General features: G+C 39.8%; 1 protein-coding gene across 1 annotated transcript; it reads right to left on the bottom strand.

The window, feature by feature from the left end:
• Positions 1 to 3,424: 3,424 nt before the first annotated feature.
• LOC101998740 (syntaxin-3-like) lies at positions 3,425 to 4,318 on the bottom strand. The gene has a single exon (XM_005366742.1). The coding sequence runs from the start codon at positions 4,316 to 4,318 to the stop codon at positions 3,425 to 3,427; it is 894 nt and encodes a 297-aa protein (XP_005366799.1).
• Between the last annotated feature and the right edge of the window lie 11,794 nt (positions 4,319 to 16,112).

The raw sequence follows: 16,112 nt of genomic DNA, 5'->3' as shown, positions 1-16,112 counted from the left end.
CTGGGATTAAAGGAGTGCGCCACCATCGCCTGGCCTAAGCTCACAGGTTTTTAAGCAGCATGGGCAAAGCCTGATGAGACAGCTTTCAAGCTTCAAGTATAAACTGCCCTCCTCTTGCCGATAATTTATAAGTATCACATGCTCATATTGGTTGTCACTAATTACTTTGATCAAAGATCTGAATGCCTAGTGATAAACTCACCTATGAAAATGGCAGTTTGTGACCTGGTGGTGGTGTCACATCCCTTTAATCCCAGCACTCTGGAGACAGAAACAGGTAGATCTCTGAGTTCGAGGCCAGCCTGGTCTTTTGTGAGTTCCAAGATGGCCATCGATACACAGAGAAACCCTGTTTCAAAAACAAACATCACCCCCCCAAATTAAATAGAGATAATACCTAGTATATAGTTCACATTCCTTGTTTGACATTGGCTAACTCATGCAAAAAATGGGGGTAATATTTTTTTGTCTTGAAAAGAAATAATTGTGACAGTTTTTTTAATGATAAGAACGCATGATAAATTGCTAGTCAACAGTCACAAAAATGTGATATTTCCCTGTAAATTACAGTATATAAATAAAAATATTCCTGTACTTTCTTAATTTAAGTGTGCAGTTACTCCAGCACCCTTATCTCTCAAGGTCCTCTTTCACCATGCTGCTTCCCAAGCTGATCATATTTTTTCCTGAAATTAAAATCGTAGAGACAACTGTAATGGTTTGTAACTGTCCTTTTAGAAATATTGGGAAATTATGGTTCCTAGCAACAGAGAAATCTCTTCTGCCGCTTTTGATTCTCAAGGTCAGTGGCAGGGTATTCAACAACACTCCTCACTGAAATAACAATAAGAAACATGAAAACATGCAGGTACTCAGAAGGAAATAAATGGAAAAACCTCATCAACAGGAGGAGCCCTTCAGGAAAAATGTCACTTAGCCTTCCAACTAACATCTCATTAATTCCGTCATTTTTTGTAGCTAAATGCACCCACATAATGCAAGAAAACATATTATAATGAATTTTAAATAGATTTATTCTAGTGTAAATAATGTGAGCATATATAAACCCCAGTGTCTTGATATTTCTGATGATAGAGTTTGTCTAGGACATTAAATAGCAATGGGACTGCAGTGATTTTTTTTGAAAGCTCACCTTCATTATTTAAGAGCAAATCTAATTAGTCAGTTCCAATTTTAAAAAATTGAATGGCAGGCACCTGTCAGCAAGTGCAGAATGGCAGTTCAACAAATGTTACAAAACTGTACAATGGCTTTCCAGAGATATTAATAGGTTTTCTTCCCTCCCTCCCTCCCTGTGACAATAGGCTTCTCCACCAATGCAGTAAGACACATCAAGACAAACTGGAAAAGCAGGTTTGTTTGAGCAGAGTAACATCCAGGGAAAGTTCTTCAGTCCCAGAGATGAAGACCTGAGAAGCTGCCCACCATAACTAATGAAGGGAGATTATATAGGTTGCAGGCTAGGGGTGATGATGTGTTTATATCCAACTATGGTCAAAAGCTGAGCACTTTAGGCAGGGACATGGATGGCTGTCAACTTCAGTAGAGGAAGCAGCAGTAGCCACTAAGAATGTAGAACTGGGCTTTTTGGTGCCTTCCCTTTGTTCAGAGACTCTCAGTGGGTGGGGATTGGAGGGGGGAGAAATGGGGCTTCCCAGATCATGCAAGGGCAAGCAGGAGGTTCCAAATGAGCAGGCATTTATAATCCTTTAAAATGACTTCCACACGTTGAATTCATACACCATTTAATTTTCGGTGTGTAGAAAAGATGCTTAAACTGTTCTCATTTGATCAGAACCTTAAGCTTTAGGAAGAATTTCTTTGTGGGACATGAGTGACACTAACTGAACTAATAGAAACACTGCTATAATATTTTAAAGCTGATTGATAATATGCTTTAAAAATCATGCAGGAGTTCAGAGAGAAGCAAGTTCTTGTCTCAGGTGCTGGTGCTCCTGATTCAGGACAGTACAAATGCACACGTTTGTTTTCTCTCTAGAAACGATCATAGAGAAATGCTTCCTTAGAAAATGGAAATTAATTTTCAATATAGAAAGAAAAAAGGGCTCCTGAGTATGTTGGCAGCTTGGGCATGGTTACGAGTCACTCATGAGTAACAGAAGCTAAATGTTCTTAAACCTTACTCTGGTCATGGAACATGAGTTCCGCTTTGGAACTTCACATGCTCTGAGCTCCTACTCAGGACCCATTTCTAGCTACATTACAGCAATTCCTCTGGCCCAGAACTCCCTCTCTTCCTCCATACAGACTATTACCGTGTGTTTTTACTTACTTCTCGCTGACAACCTCCAGGAAGCACAACTGGGAAATTTTCTCCCCAGAATAAAAATAACACAATGGCAGTTGAGCTAAGGAAAGTGGATAGCCTGCAAATCAAGCTTCATTCTTGCTTTTGGTGTCCCTGTGTCCCTAACTGTATAGAGAACATTCAAATAATCTTGTACTACACTTTTTTGTAACTTTCCTCAGTATCCTGCCCGCCACGGTCCAGTCTCTCAACTGGAGTTTTTATAGCCCTTTATCCAACTTTTGTAATCTTTGTCTTTCTGGCATCATTTGCATTCCAATTCACCATCTGTTGGCCTACCTGGCTATATTGAATTCTCAGTGTGCGTGGTAGCTTAAATGAGAATGACCCACATAGGCTCATATATTTGACTTGGTTTCAAGTTATTTAAAATGCTTGGAAAGCATTAAGAGGTGTGGCCATGTTAAAGGAGGTGTGTCACTGAGGGTGGGCTTTGAGGTTTCAAAAACCCAACCCTTCCCAGTTAGCTCTCTCTGCCCCATGGTAGTGCCCCAAAGATGCGAGGCCCCAACAACTGCTCCAGTGCCTTGGCTGCCTGTATACCTGATGCCATGCTCCCTGCCACGATGGTCATGACTTTAGCCCTCCTAAGCCATTAGTTCCACATTGAGCTCTTTCTAATATAAGTTACCTTGTCTATGGTATTTTAATCCCAGGAATAGAAATGCCCCATTCTTTTTGTTAGTCATTCTCTTAAAAGGAGCATATGTATTTTCATAAAACACTAATGAGATTCTAATAGCTGAAAACAAGAAAGTGTGTCATCCTGGTATATAAAGCAAGCAACTGTAAAAGAAATTGAAGAGAACACTAAATCCTGAGCAACGGTGCCTGCAGAAGCAGCCAGACTTGAGCAGATTTTTTATGTGACACATTGCACAGCAATAAGGAAAAGTACAACACAATAGCCTATTTACTGCCTGCTACCTTTGAGGAAACAGACAAGTCACATTAGATTTGCCAGCTCAAATGCTGGCACTCATTTATTTGCAAGGCTAACCTTAAGGTTATGTACCAAAACAATATCTTTGTTTTTTAGCATTTGCTCACTACACCAGAAGTCATATTTCCTGCTCAATGGACAGGCCCAGTGATACAGGACAAACAAGTACAACAGGCACAAAGACCTGCCACAGATGATACCACCATCAAAAAGCGTGATTGGCGCTTATATTTAAGGGCTTTCTTCACTGTCTCGTTTGTTTGTTCAATATAGTCCTGGGTGTGCAAAATGTTGTACTCAATGCTATCCAGCAACTCTTGCTGTCCTGAGATGAAAGTCTCTGCTTGGAAAAAGAGGGCATGCAATTCACTGATCTGGTACTCAAGATCCAGCAGCTGCTGGTGTCGTACTTCGGCCAGAGCCAGGTCCTGCTTAGCTTTCAAAACATCTAGATCACAACCCACCATTTGAGGAGGCACAGAGTTAGCCACCAGTGTCTGCAGCTCCTCTTCCCGGAGCTTCACCCCAGCTAGCTCTGCCTGTCTCTCCGTCTTCTCCTTCAGCCTGAGCATATTCTGAGTCTCACAGGCATAGTGGTGGCTGATGATGTCACGGTAGTGAGTAAGGAGGAAAGAGAGCTGGCTCTGACGAATGCGGTTCTCAGCCCGCCAGTACTTACGGTCTGTGGCCAACTCTCGCTGGATGGCGCTTAGCTGAGACTGGATGAGCAGCGCTTGGCTGGCAAAGGAGGCTTTTATGATGCTCAAATCGCTCTTCTCCTTGAACACACTCTCCTCTGTGGTACAACACAGGACACCTTGCTGCTTCTTGTCTATTAACTGAGCTAGCTCTTCTAAGTCAGTCAGTGCGAGGGACAGCTCAGCCACCTCCTGTAAAAACTTTTCTATGGGGTTGATTTCACTCTTCTCAAAAGCATGGTTGTCAAACATCAAGGTGTCATCCAATTCGGAAGGCACACTCGCGGGAGGAACATGCTTCTTCAGTTCCTCTAATCTGTCCTTCATCTTCGACTCCAGCTGCTTGCCATAGCTGTACTGCAACGACACTGGAGGCAGATGTATCCATCGGCTTTGTCTGCCGCTGTGCGAAGTCAGGAACAACTCAGTTTTGCGTCAGTAGGAGCTATTAAAAATCTTTCCTCCCCAGGCAAGCAAACAATGACAAAGCCAATAATCCACTGAACTGTTTATTTAGTATCAGAAGTGTCAGGTGGTAAAGCACACAGGACGGGTCAAATTGTATCCCAGGAAAGGGTCAGACATTCGCCTGATTTGTCAAGAGCTGAGGCAAGATTACACATGAGTTCTGGGGCTCTGGGCTAACTGGTCACAGAGGAAAAGCCCCTGGAAGCATTGTTACTAGGTCCAAGGAAGGTAACCAAGTGTGTAGCAAACACAAGGAAGGAAGGGACTGAGAATGGCTCACTAATGACTGTGGATTTTTTGTTATCATTGAGAACTGACACGCTGGCACACAGGAACACTCAGACCAAATAAATAAACACCCTTCTTAATCTACTGACATTGTGCAATAAAAAACATGCCTGCAGGCAAAGGCTATAGCAAAAATAAAGGCCCACTCACTAGTGAAGGAACAAAAAAAAGATACAGCTTCCAGATTGAAGACCTGTTTCATTTAATAATAATCTTTTTCATCCTTTCCTCATGCAGAACCCATTACCTGCAACTCAAACCTGCTATTCTATCGGGTGGCTACCAGCCCATCACTCATTCAACTCCTTCACATAATTGAATGAAGCGAATAATTAGATTCTTTATAGGATTTTCAAATATCATATACTGAAATGTAGCTGGTTTCCTCACTCCCCTTTCTTCTCAATGCCAAGTCTTTGTTAAAATGTTTTTCTGGTGCTACATAGGTGACCAAGAACCTGAAACAAGAAAGCCTGCGGACATAAGGTAAGACCAATCACTACTGTTCTACTAAAAGAATGTAGTAATAAAATGACTCCTAATGACACTCTGCTCTACTCATAGATCAGGGCCTTGCCAGTCATCAGCAAAGAAACTTCCTCCTGCAGAAAGTAAGAACAAATACAGAGACTCACGTCCAGACATTAAAGCAGAGAGTGTAAGACCTTGAAACACTCAGAACTAATAGGATGTCTCCATCAAATCCCTCCCCTTATGGGTTAGGGACCCCTCCAGAAAATGAGACAGAAGAGTGTAAAGTCAGAGCGGTGTGAAGAACACCCAGGAAACAAGGTCCTCCAAACCTAACAGGACTGATAACATACTGATTCACAGAGACAGAGGCATCGTGCCCAGGGCCTGCATAGGTCTGTACCAGATAGGGTCCTAGGGCTAAAAGGAGACTTACTAATTATTCTTTATCAATGTAAAATTGAGAGTCAGATATTGAGGTAGAACCTGAATGATCAGAAAAGCTACAGAGCTACAGAGAAGCCAACAGCCACCTCCTACCTCTTCCATTTCTTCCTCCAAAAAGGCTGAGATCCTCTTTCAACCCCACCTTATGACTTCCTGTTTCCCATCTGTCTACAGTCCTCCAAACCTCTATGGTTAATTTTGGCCAGCTAGTGGCTAGCTCTGCCCTCTGACTCAAAGCAAGCTTTATTTTTTAGAATGAAATCAAAATATCACACAACAATGGTCACACACCCCCATCCCTCATCTAGAAGTTATCTCCAATTGATAACCACTGGCAAATGGAAAATTGATGTCTCATGGGGAAGCAAGCTACTCTTAAGGGTAGGCTATATGCCCAGCATTAGATGGCCAACAGAAAATGAACTTCACCGCATCATTGGGTGTTAATTGTCTCAATCAAACTCAGGGAGCTTTTTTTTCTTTAATTTAAATTTAAATTTAATTTATATTTATTTATATATATTTTAAATTTTATATTATTTTATTTTATTATATATGAAGGTATATGAAATATATGCAATATATGATATATGTGAAGAGAAATATATACATATACTCTCTTTTTACCCTTTGGGTCCTTTGGGTATAGCTATACAGCTATATAGACTTCCAGTTTTGTGTTTCCTGAGTATGTAAACAAGTGGGTCTCTGCGTTGATATCTGTTTCTTATGCCTTTTGGGGCGCTCTTCTGATTTTTTTGTCTTGTCCTATTCTGGTGTGTTAGATTTTGGTTTTTGTCTTATTATATTTTATTATTATCCCTTTAAAACCTGTCAATTTCTTAATGAGAGACAGAAATGGGGTGGAACTATATAGGAGAGGCAGTGGAGAGGGCAGGAAGTAGAAGGAGTAGAGGGAGGAGAAACTGTAATCAAGATATATTAAGTGATAAAACTCGTTTCTAACAAAAGGGAAAAAAATAAAAAAACAAAAGAAATGTTTCCTGGTTAGTTAACAATCTAGTTTCCTTTTTTTTCTTTTTATAAACTCTAAGACAAGTTATTAAATTCATTTAACTTTTACCCAAGTTTCTGTTTGACAAGAGCAAACAAGCAGAAGCATCAAAGTATCTCTTTTCAAGCTGTATGTTTTATGTGTATGTGTGTATACAAACTTGTGTTCCTGGGGGACAGAAGAGGAAGTCAGCTCCTCTGAACCTAGAGTTACAAGTGTATCTGAGCTGCCAGGCACAGATGCGGACTGAATTCCTGTCCTCTTCTGTTGTAATAAGGAGCGGTGGGGCTGCGTCCCCAGCACCCTGGCCGCCTGCTAACTTATGCCCTGAAATAATTACACGGACACTGTATTCTTTTAAACACTGCTTGGCCCATTATGTCTAGCCTCTTCTTGGCTAACTCTCACACCTGGACTAGCCCATTTCTAATAATGTGTGTAGTATCCCAAGGTGCGCTTACCAGGAAGATTCTAGCCTACGTCCATCCTGGGTCAGAGCTTCATCACATGTGCTTCAGAGAGCAGAGCTATCGTGTCTGCCAGGGAGAGGGGAGCATGGCATCTCTGCTCCAGAGAGCAGAGCTGTTGAGTCTGAGCTCACTTCCTCTTCCTCCCAGCATTCTGTTCTGTTTACTCCACCCACCTATGTTTTAACCTATGAGGCCAAGCAGTTTCTTTATAATAATTAACCAATGACCTTCCTCCATCACTCTTCAAGATCAACAAGCATTCTTAAGAACTGAGCTATCTCTCCAGGTTCTCAAAACATCTTTCATAGTCATAAAAGTTTCTGTCTTCTGTCCAGTAATTTCCACCATGCTCTGACTCCCTCGCTGTCCTTTCATTTAGCTTGCCATGTCATCTCCCCTCACCCCCGCTAGCTTCTGGAAGCATAAAGTCCTATATTGCGTTCAAGCTATTGTCCCTATCACAACCTAAATGCCCCGATTTCAACAAACAAAAACCAAGTTCTCCAAGTACCCTGATCTTAACAAGCCTTACAAGAAGGAAAGCCCTCAGCAAAAGTCAAGTATGCCGATATACTCCTGATTTTCTGTCCAGTCTTTCATTGTCGTTTTTTGTTTGTTTGTTTTAACAAACAGCTTGGAGAAATTCTCATAGAACTTAAGAAGTAGCAGAAGACCAATGAGAGCTCCTTTTCCTGCAGGGAAGTTTCTTTCTTCTCTCTCGGATCCTATGAGACCTTTATTGTCTAAACTGACATATGCTAGCCACCCAATCAGTAATAAGGAGACTCAAGCTTTGTGTTGAGGAGAAAAAGAAACTGAAAAAGAGAGGCTCTCATGGCCCCCATGGAATCCTTCAATCACAACTCTCAACATATTTTCCCTATTCCTTAATATTTACTTTGCCTAGTGGCTCTGCCTCACATCTCAGAATTTTGCTGGAACTTGAGAATCACTTGAGACATGTTGAGAAAATCATATTGTTAAATTCTTATCAATATTCTTCTTAGGGTTTTTTTTGCACTCCCCAGGGTCCAACTCTATTGCTATATACATGTAAAGTTCTCTAAAATGAAACCACCCTTTCACATGATTTTGGGATTAGGTCATATACCTAAAATCTGACATTGCTAAAATTGAACTTGGCTAGGGATCCCAAATACTGAGCTTTCTGTAGCGATCCTGATTTGGCGATTCTATGCACAGTTAATGCCGCAGTGTGTGAAATATCAGACTTCTGACTAAAACTGGTTTAGATTTTTTTAAAAAAATCACAGAGGAGACAAGCCTCCTGATGTATTTAGGAGAGAGGTTTAATTGAGGAGAGAAGACCCACTCTTTGAGCAGGAGCATCCCATGGGCTAGAGGGCCATACTGAATGAAAAGAAGGAAGCCAGGTGAGCATCTGCATTCATCTTTCTGCACTTCCTGAGTGTGGACACAATGTGCCCAGCTGCCTCCATGTGCTTGTCACCGTGCCTTCTCTGTCATAATAGATTCTACTAAAATAAACTCTTCTTGTATACAGTTACTTAAGTCAAGCAAGAAAAACATAGCCAATACATTTATCCTATATTAACATGTTCTATATCTCTGCTCCCAGGTGGAGACAGAGACTAAGTTCCCCACAACTCACAGACTCTGACATGGAATATACTGGATCACTAAATGTATTTTGCTCTACTCAGTTCCACCAATTCCAGCTCCAAGAAGGGAAGAAATGCTTTTGGGAGGGCAAAGAGGGGGAAAATGAGATCCTTTTAAATCTCAGTGAGGCTTTCAGAATTTTTTGTTGTTGCTATAGAGAAAGCATTGCCAGAAAAATTCTGTGTTAGGTCACCATTTCTCCAGTCCTTTGGCATGAGATTGAAGCTTGTTTTACCTGTGTTTGTTATCAGTTATGAGTTAAATGTTTCTCCTATGTGTGTATATAAGAGGTAAAATGAAAAGTCAAGGATCTTAGCATTATATTATTTCAAAAGTTCAAAGTCTTTACCTTTAATGGAAGTTCTATAGTTTATGTGTGTGTGTGTGTGTGTGTATGCGTGAGTGTGCGTGCATGCGTGTGTTTGCGTGCATGTGTGTGCGCTTGGTGCTTTTTGTAAAAGAAGAGACAAAAGAGACCTGGGGCTACTTACAGAAATGAAAATTTCTTGGGCATAATTTTAAAATATATATATAAGTAATTAATTTGAGTGAAAGAGAATGTTTTCCAAGGTGCAAAAGTATTTTGGAGCTGCATAATGAATTCAAATTGTCTAATAAAATCTTTCCACTGCAAAATTCTTTTTTATTTCTCTGCTCTTTTCATCTTCAGCTAAATCATCTTTTATTACATTTTGACCTTGAATGTTATGGAAATTTTACACTAGTCCTGACTTTTTTTTTTCCAATTTTGTGTTTTCTCCCATGTTCCTCTGTTTAATTAATCTCTTCTAAAAAACTTTATATTAGCACATTGGGGCTACTATTAAAATAACTACAGAAAAAGCCAGTTGTCTCATAAACAATATGATTTATTTCTTGCAGTTATAGAGACTAGAAAGTCTAAGATCAAGCTGTAGACAGGGTCTGTGTCTTTCGGGGATCTGTTTCTTGGCTCATGGATGGCCTTTTTTGTTTTGACCGCACATTACATCTGAGGTGAAGGAAATCTCTCAGGTCTCTTTTTGTTTGGGGTCTGTTTTATGAGATCACTCATTTAATTCATTAGGACGTGGCCTTCATAGCTTAATCATCTTCCAGTGGCTTTATCTACTAATAGCAACACCCCAAGTCCCATAAAAATGCCTAGAATATGACCTGCTATGTATAAGAACTTAATAAATATCTGCTAAAGAATCCAATAGTCTTTTTAGCATTTGTTGAAATTTTCTTATAAAATATGACATTAAAAGCTAGAAAAATAAAAAGAGTTAGAAGAAGCTATACTACTCCCTGGTGTATTCCCAAAGGACTTGACATCCTACTCCATAGATACTTGCCCAACCATGGTCATTGTTGTTCTATTCACAACAGTCAGGGAATGGAAACAAACTAAATGCTAAATGCCCTTCAACTGATATATGGATAATGAAAATGTGATACATATACACTATGGAATACTATTGAGCTTCAAAGAAACAATGAAATCATGAACTTTGCAGAAAATGGATGTAACTAGAAAGGATCATATTAAGTAAAGAAATCCAGACCTAGAAAGACAAGCATTGCTTATTCTCTCTAGTATTTAGTTCCTAGCTCCAAATCTTCAGGTGTGCGTATATAACCTGGGCTAATCATAGAAACCAGGGAAATAAAAAGGGATCATGGGGAGGGCTATCTACAGAGGAGAATAGCAGAACTCAGGTGAAATGAACATTTAATATAAAAATTTATGGGGAAGAGTTCTAGTCAGAGTAGACTGTTTAATTTATGTACCCCTCCCTGGAAAAGTAGGTTAGTATAGACTTATTGAAGCAGTATACTGAGAAGGGAAGTATTTCCTCAAAATAAAAGCATAGTATATAACCAAAGATAGGGAATTGCTGAAAATCTTTTAAGTATGTAGTCTAGACCAGCAACTAGTCTAATGAAGAGTTTTAAATAGTAACTATTTATAAATAATAAAAGTATGATAACAATAAAAATTTGGCAGAGTACTACCATTATTCTAGAGTGATTAGATAATCAATAAACACATAAAAAGATGCATAGGTTCATAAGCCATATGAAATGCACATGAAAGCCACACTTTGATACTACTTCTGGCTTGTCTACAATAAACAATAATAGATTTTAGTAATATTGGAAACTATACTCATTATGCATTGTTGTTAGGAATATGAACTAGTATGCAACTTGGGAAACAATTTAGAAATGTTTGGATGCCCACCCAAATCTTGAGCATGAATATCGGTAGTGCCATTATTCCTAAACTAGTCTCCCAAAAGCCATGGGCCTGGAGACAGCCATTAAGTAGGATAGCAAACATATCTTGCAGTTGCAAGGGAGAACTGGACTTCCTTCCCTCCACACACATTGAGGCCTATGTGCTCTGTCACAGCAGGCTCCTGCCAGTTCTTTCTCCCAAGGTACTATCGTACAGCAGGGCCTGCTTCCTGGGAGAGAAAGAAGGAGAGGTCTGTAATCTAACACTCTTCATACTACTACAGAGACATTGAATGTTCATGATTAATAGCTGCTCTATTCACAATAACAAGAAAAGAGAACCAGCCTAGTGTTCCTCAACAGATGAATGGACAATGACTGTGGTACATATACCTAATGGAATTGCATATATTTACTTATTTATTTGCTTACTTATGATAATTGCAGGAAAATGGATGGAACTGGATAATATTTGAGTGAAGCAGGACCCAGAAAGACACATACTGAATGTTCTATCTCACATGTGGATCCTAGCTTTTACAGTTTATACATATGTATATATGTGGGCTATCAGTCATGGAACTGGAGGACAAACCATAAGAAGGGAAAAGAGGCATTGAGGAAGCAGGGAGATGGTGATTATATATATGACATGGAAGACTAAAAAGAGGCCACTATGTATATATTCCTGAACACATAAATACAACCTGCTCAGTTTGTATGATATTACTTTATGCATATTTTCAGAATTGACCGTTTGTCATTGTGTGACTATCTTACTTAGGATTTCTATTGCTGCAAAAAAAAAACACAATGATCAAAGGAATTGGGGAGTAAAGGGCTTATGCTGTCATCATTGAAAAGAAAATGAGGACAGGAACTGAAACAGGGCAGACACCCGGAGGCAGAAGCTGGTGAGGAAGCCATGGAACAGAGCTGCTTACTGACTTAAGCATGGCTCGCTTAGCCTGTTTTCTTTTTTATTATTTTATTTTTTCCTTTTTTTGAAAATTGATTTGTTTTATACAATGTATCCTAATCCTAATTACAGTTTCCTGTCCCCCTACTCCTCCTATTTCCTCCCCACAGCTCCTGCCACCTGTATCCATTCTGTCTTTCATTAGAAAATAAACAAGTTTCTAAGGGATCATAATAAAACAAAACAAAAACTAACTCACTGGAATGGGGCAAACAAAACAAAGAAAGAAAAGGCCCCCTCATTCACATACTTGGGAATCCCATAAAAACACAAAACTGGAAGCCATAATATAGATGCAAAAAATCTGTAGGATTAAAATAAAAGAGAAAGTAAATAAATTAAAATATATAAGTAAAAAATAAAAAGCAAAAGAAAACAAGCAAAACGAAAGCCTGACACAACATTATGAGCCACGACCTTCCAAAGAAGCTGTTGAGTTCATGCTTTTCTGTTGGACACCCACTGCTGCGCTAACAAACTGCCCTGAAGAGTAGTTTCCTCGGTGAGACTCCCTTGTAGGAAACTTATTTTTCATTTGCAAGCAGTTATCAATAGGAGACAGTTTATTCTGGCTTAGGGATGGGAATATTTGTCCGCTTCTTTCAGCTCTAGGACTCTGTCTGTTCCAGATTGCTGTAGACCCTGTACAGGCTACCTCCATTTCTGTGAGCTCATGTGTGTCCATCCTGCTGATTTAGAGGGCCTTGTTTCCTTGGCATCCTACTGTACTCTGACTCTTAGACTCTTTCTGCCTTCTCTTTTTCAGGGTTCCCTGAGGCCTGAAGAAAAGGGTTTGATGGAGACATCCCATTTAGAGCTAAATGGTCCAAGGTCTTTCACTCTGCAAAATGTCTGGCTGTGGGTCTCTGTATTTCCATCTGCTGCAGGAGGAAGCTTCCCTGTTGATGATGGAGCAAGGCACTTATCGACAAGTATGGCACAATGTCATTAGGGGTCGTTTTATTGCCACAGCTTTTGTTTGTTTGTTTGTTTGTTTATACAAATATTATCTGGTTTTACTCTAGGCCCTTGGGCTATCTAGTCTCAGGTTCTTGGTCACCCAAACAGCATCTCATATGGGTTACATTTTGTGGCGTGTGCCTTAAGTCAAATCAGACATTGGTTGGTTGCTCCCACAAGATTGTGCCACCATTTTCATTAGCTTTATCTTGCAGGCGGGACACTATTGTAGATCACAGGGTTTGTAGATGGATTGGTGTTTATGTTTCTCTTTTGCTAGTGTGCAGAGTACCTTCCTGTACCAAATATGCTAGTCTGTATGTAGCTATGTAGGAACCAGCTTGACTTCTCCATATTCAACAAATTGTGTAGGTGTTATCTTCAGCAAAGGGGTCTTGCCTTAAGTTTGTGGAAAGCAACCTATTGTGTTGGCAACAGCCTGGGTTTTTTGAGGGTTCCCATGGGACTCCTTTGGCTAACAACTCAATTACATGTCACCCTTTCCCAGTACTGAAAGCTTCATTTGGTGACAAATGTCCAGTTGGGGCTCCGTCTTCCAAGATGAAGACTATTTCTCCCATTTTCATCATTTCTTAGTTATTTGAAGTTCTTTGTGTAGGTTGAGACGTAGTTGGCTTTCCACTGAGGTTTGGAGGGTGGAAAGGAAAGGAAGAAATGCTGTAACCACAATCTCAAAAAGTAAAATTTTTTTTCAAGAAACTACTATGGAAGGGGTATGTTGTAATAAGGAGCGGCGGGGCTGCGTCCCCAGCACCCCGGCCGCTTATGCCCCAAAATAACAACACACAAATTGTATTCATTTAAACACTGCTTGGCCCATTAGCTCTAGCCCTTACAGGCTAATTCTCATATCCCGATCAACCCATCTCTAATAATCTGTGTAGCATCAGTCTTACCGGGAAAGATTCTAGCCTACGTCCATCCTGGGTCTGAGCTTCATGCGTTTGCCTCAGAGAGCAGAGCTATCACGTCTACCCAGGAGAGGGGAGCATGGCGTCTCTGAGCTCACTTCCTCTTCCTCCCAGCATTCTGTTCTGTTTACTCCACCCACCTATGTTCTAACCAATAAAACGGGCCAAGGCAGTTTCTTTATTATAATTAACCAATGACCTTCCTCCATCAGGGGTACAAGAGAGGACAAAGGATATGGAAGAAATTATGGTGGTAAGGGTCAATAAAAACAAATTATAAAATGCCATAATGAAATATAATAGTTTACATCCCAATTACAAACAAAAATAATAACTGAAGTGTCCCAGCAAAAAAGGACAGCATAAATAAAACAATGCAGCTGCAGATAATGGAATATTATTAAGCCATAAAGACAAATGAAATACTGGGACATACCACAATGTGGAAAGACATTAAAATCATTAAATTTAATAAAAGAAGAAAGACACAAAAGGTTACATTTTCTGAAATAAGACTGCATTTATATGGTATATCTAGAATAAGCAAATCCATAGCCACAGCGCATCAAGTCATGGTTTCCTAAGGTTTCGAGTGGCTGGAGAGAATTGGCAAGGACTTACTAATTAGTGCAGCCCTTGCATTGGGAACTTTCAAAAGGGTGAGAAAGGCCTTCAAGTTTGAGAAGATGCTGAAAACTATTGCTCTATGCTTTAAATTGGGAAATTATTCATCATACTTCTTACATTGCAAATACCACTTACTTTTTGAAGGAATGCTTACAAATTTATCTGAAACAGCTGCATCTGAGTGACTTCTGTGACTCAGTTCTTCCCGACTGTCTGCCTTATATGTATGTGTTTACATGCCTCAACTAATACCCTGTCTTTAGTGATTATAGTCAAAGCTATCAGCCCGGCTCCACTGAGCAGTCTTTTAAAGCAAGCCCAGATAATAAGAAAAGGATAAATGCGAGGGTGGGGAGGAAGAGAATAGAAGGAAAGATAAATGAGTTACCAAAGGCAAAGTCTTAATAGTTGTAGAACTGGGCCCTGGCAATATTATGTTGAATCTAAACCTAAGTTGATGGTGATGGCAAACACTTAAACCCTAGCACTTAGGAGGCTATAGAATCTTGAGTTTGAGGTTAGTCTGACTACATTGTTAATCCCATGTTGGTCTGGACTACTGAACAAATTAACGAGTGCAGTTACAACTATCTGTGACCTCTATTTTCATTCTTAGAACTCTGGAATTTTTTTTACTTTTAACGATTAAAATTTAAGTTTGTGTTATTTGCCCGTAAGAACATGTCTTAGCTAGGTATGGGGATTTATGCCTGTAATCCCAGTACTTGAGAGGCAAGAGTAAGAGACTTACATCATGTTAGAAGGCAGCCTGGCTTACATAATAAGTTCCGATCGACCTAGGGTTACAAAGCAAGACTGTTTCAAAGCAGAACAACAATAAGACAGATATAGTGGCACATCCCTTTCTTGTTTTGATTTGTTTCATGAGACAAGGTTTTTCTGGGTATCCCTGGCCGTCCTGGAAATCACTCTGTAGACCAGGCTACTCAGAGATCTGCTTGCCTCTGCCTCCTGAGTGTTGGGAATTAAAAATGTGTGCTTCCACCACGGGGCCCACAGCATATGCCCTCAATCAAGCCCTGGGGAGGCAGAAGCAGGCAGACCTCTATGAATTTGAGACCAGCCTGGTCTACAGAGTGAGTTCCAGGCCAGCTGGGTCTGCAAAATGAAATACTGCCTCAAAAAATATTCATAGAGAGAGATGATTCAGAACTATAAATATAACTGTAAAACTATTCTCAATATTTTCCACTCAGATAGCTTAAAGGCAGAACAAAAATCATATGTAACACTTGAAAGTGGAAAGTAACCCAAAATAGAATATCTTACACATACAAAATATCTTTGATCTCAAGATCTAATCTTTTTTATTGTTTAGTTGTTATTATATTGATATTTTAAAATTGAATAATGCCTTTTTCTTCCAAAAGTTCTATATCTTTGTAAGAAATAGTGTCATCTTTTTCTATTTAAGTAATCTGTGACTGTTATGCGACATTAAGCTATTCATCTGGGAACACAGCTGAGTCATATGGAGCTGAAGTGGGAAAGATACATGTACTACTACAAATTCATCGTGAGCATGCCAGACCACCTTCTCGTTTCACCAGGTCTCTAACTCAAGTCTATCCTTAAT

The sequence above is a fragment of the Microtus ochrogaster genome, unplaced genomic scaffold, assembly GCF_000317375.1.
Source record: "Microtus ochrogaster isolate Prairie Vole_2 unplaced genomic scaffold, MicOch1.0 UNK13, whole genome shotgun sequence".
NCBI classification, from domain to species: Eukaryota; Metazoa; Chordata; class Mammalia; order Rodentia; family Cricetidae; genus Microtus; species Microtus ochrogaster.
The sequence above is the reverse complement of the archived record's forward strand: the minus strand, read 5'-3'. Positions and strand labels throughout refer to the sequence as shown.

Coding starts and splice junctions, on each gene's coding strand:
- LOC101998740 (XM_005366742.1), bottom strand. CDS start 4,318: ATGAAGGACAGATTAGAGGAACTGAAGAAGCATGTTCCTCCCGCGAGT.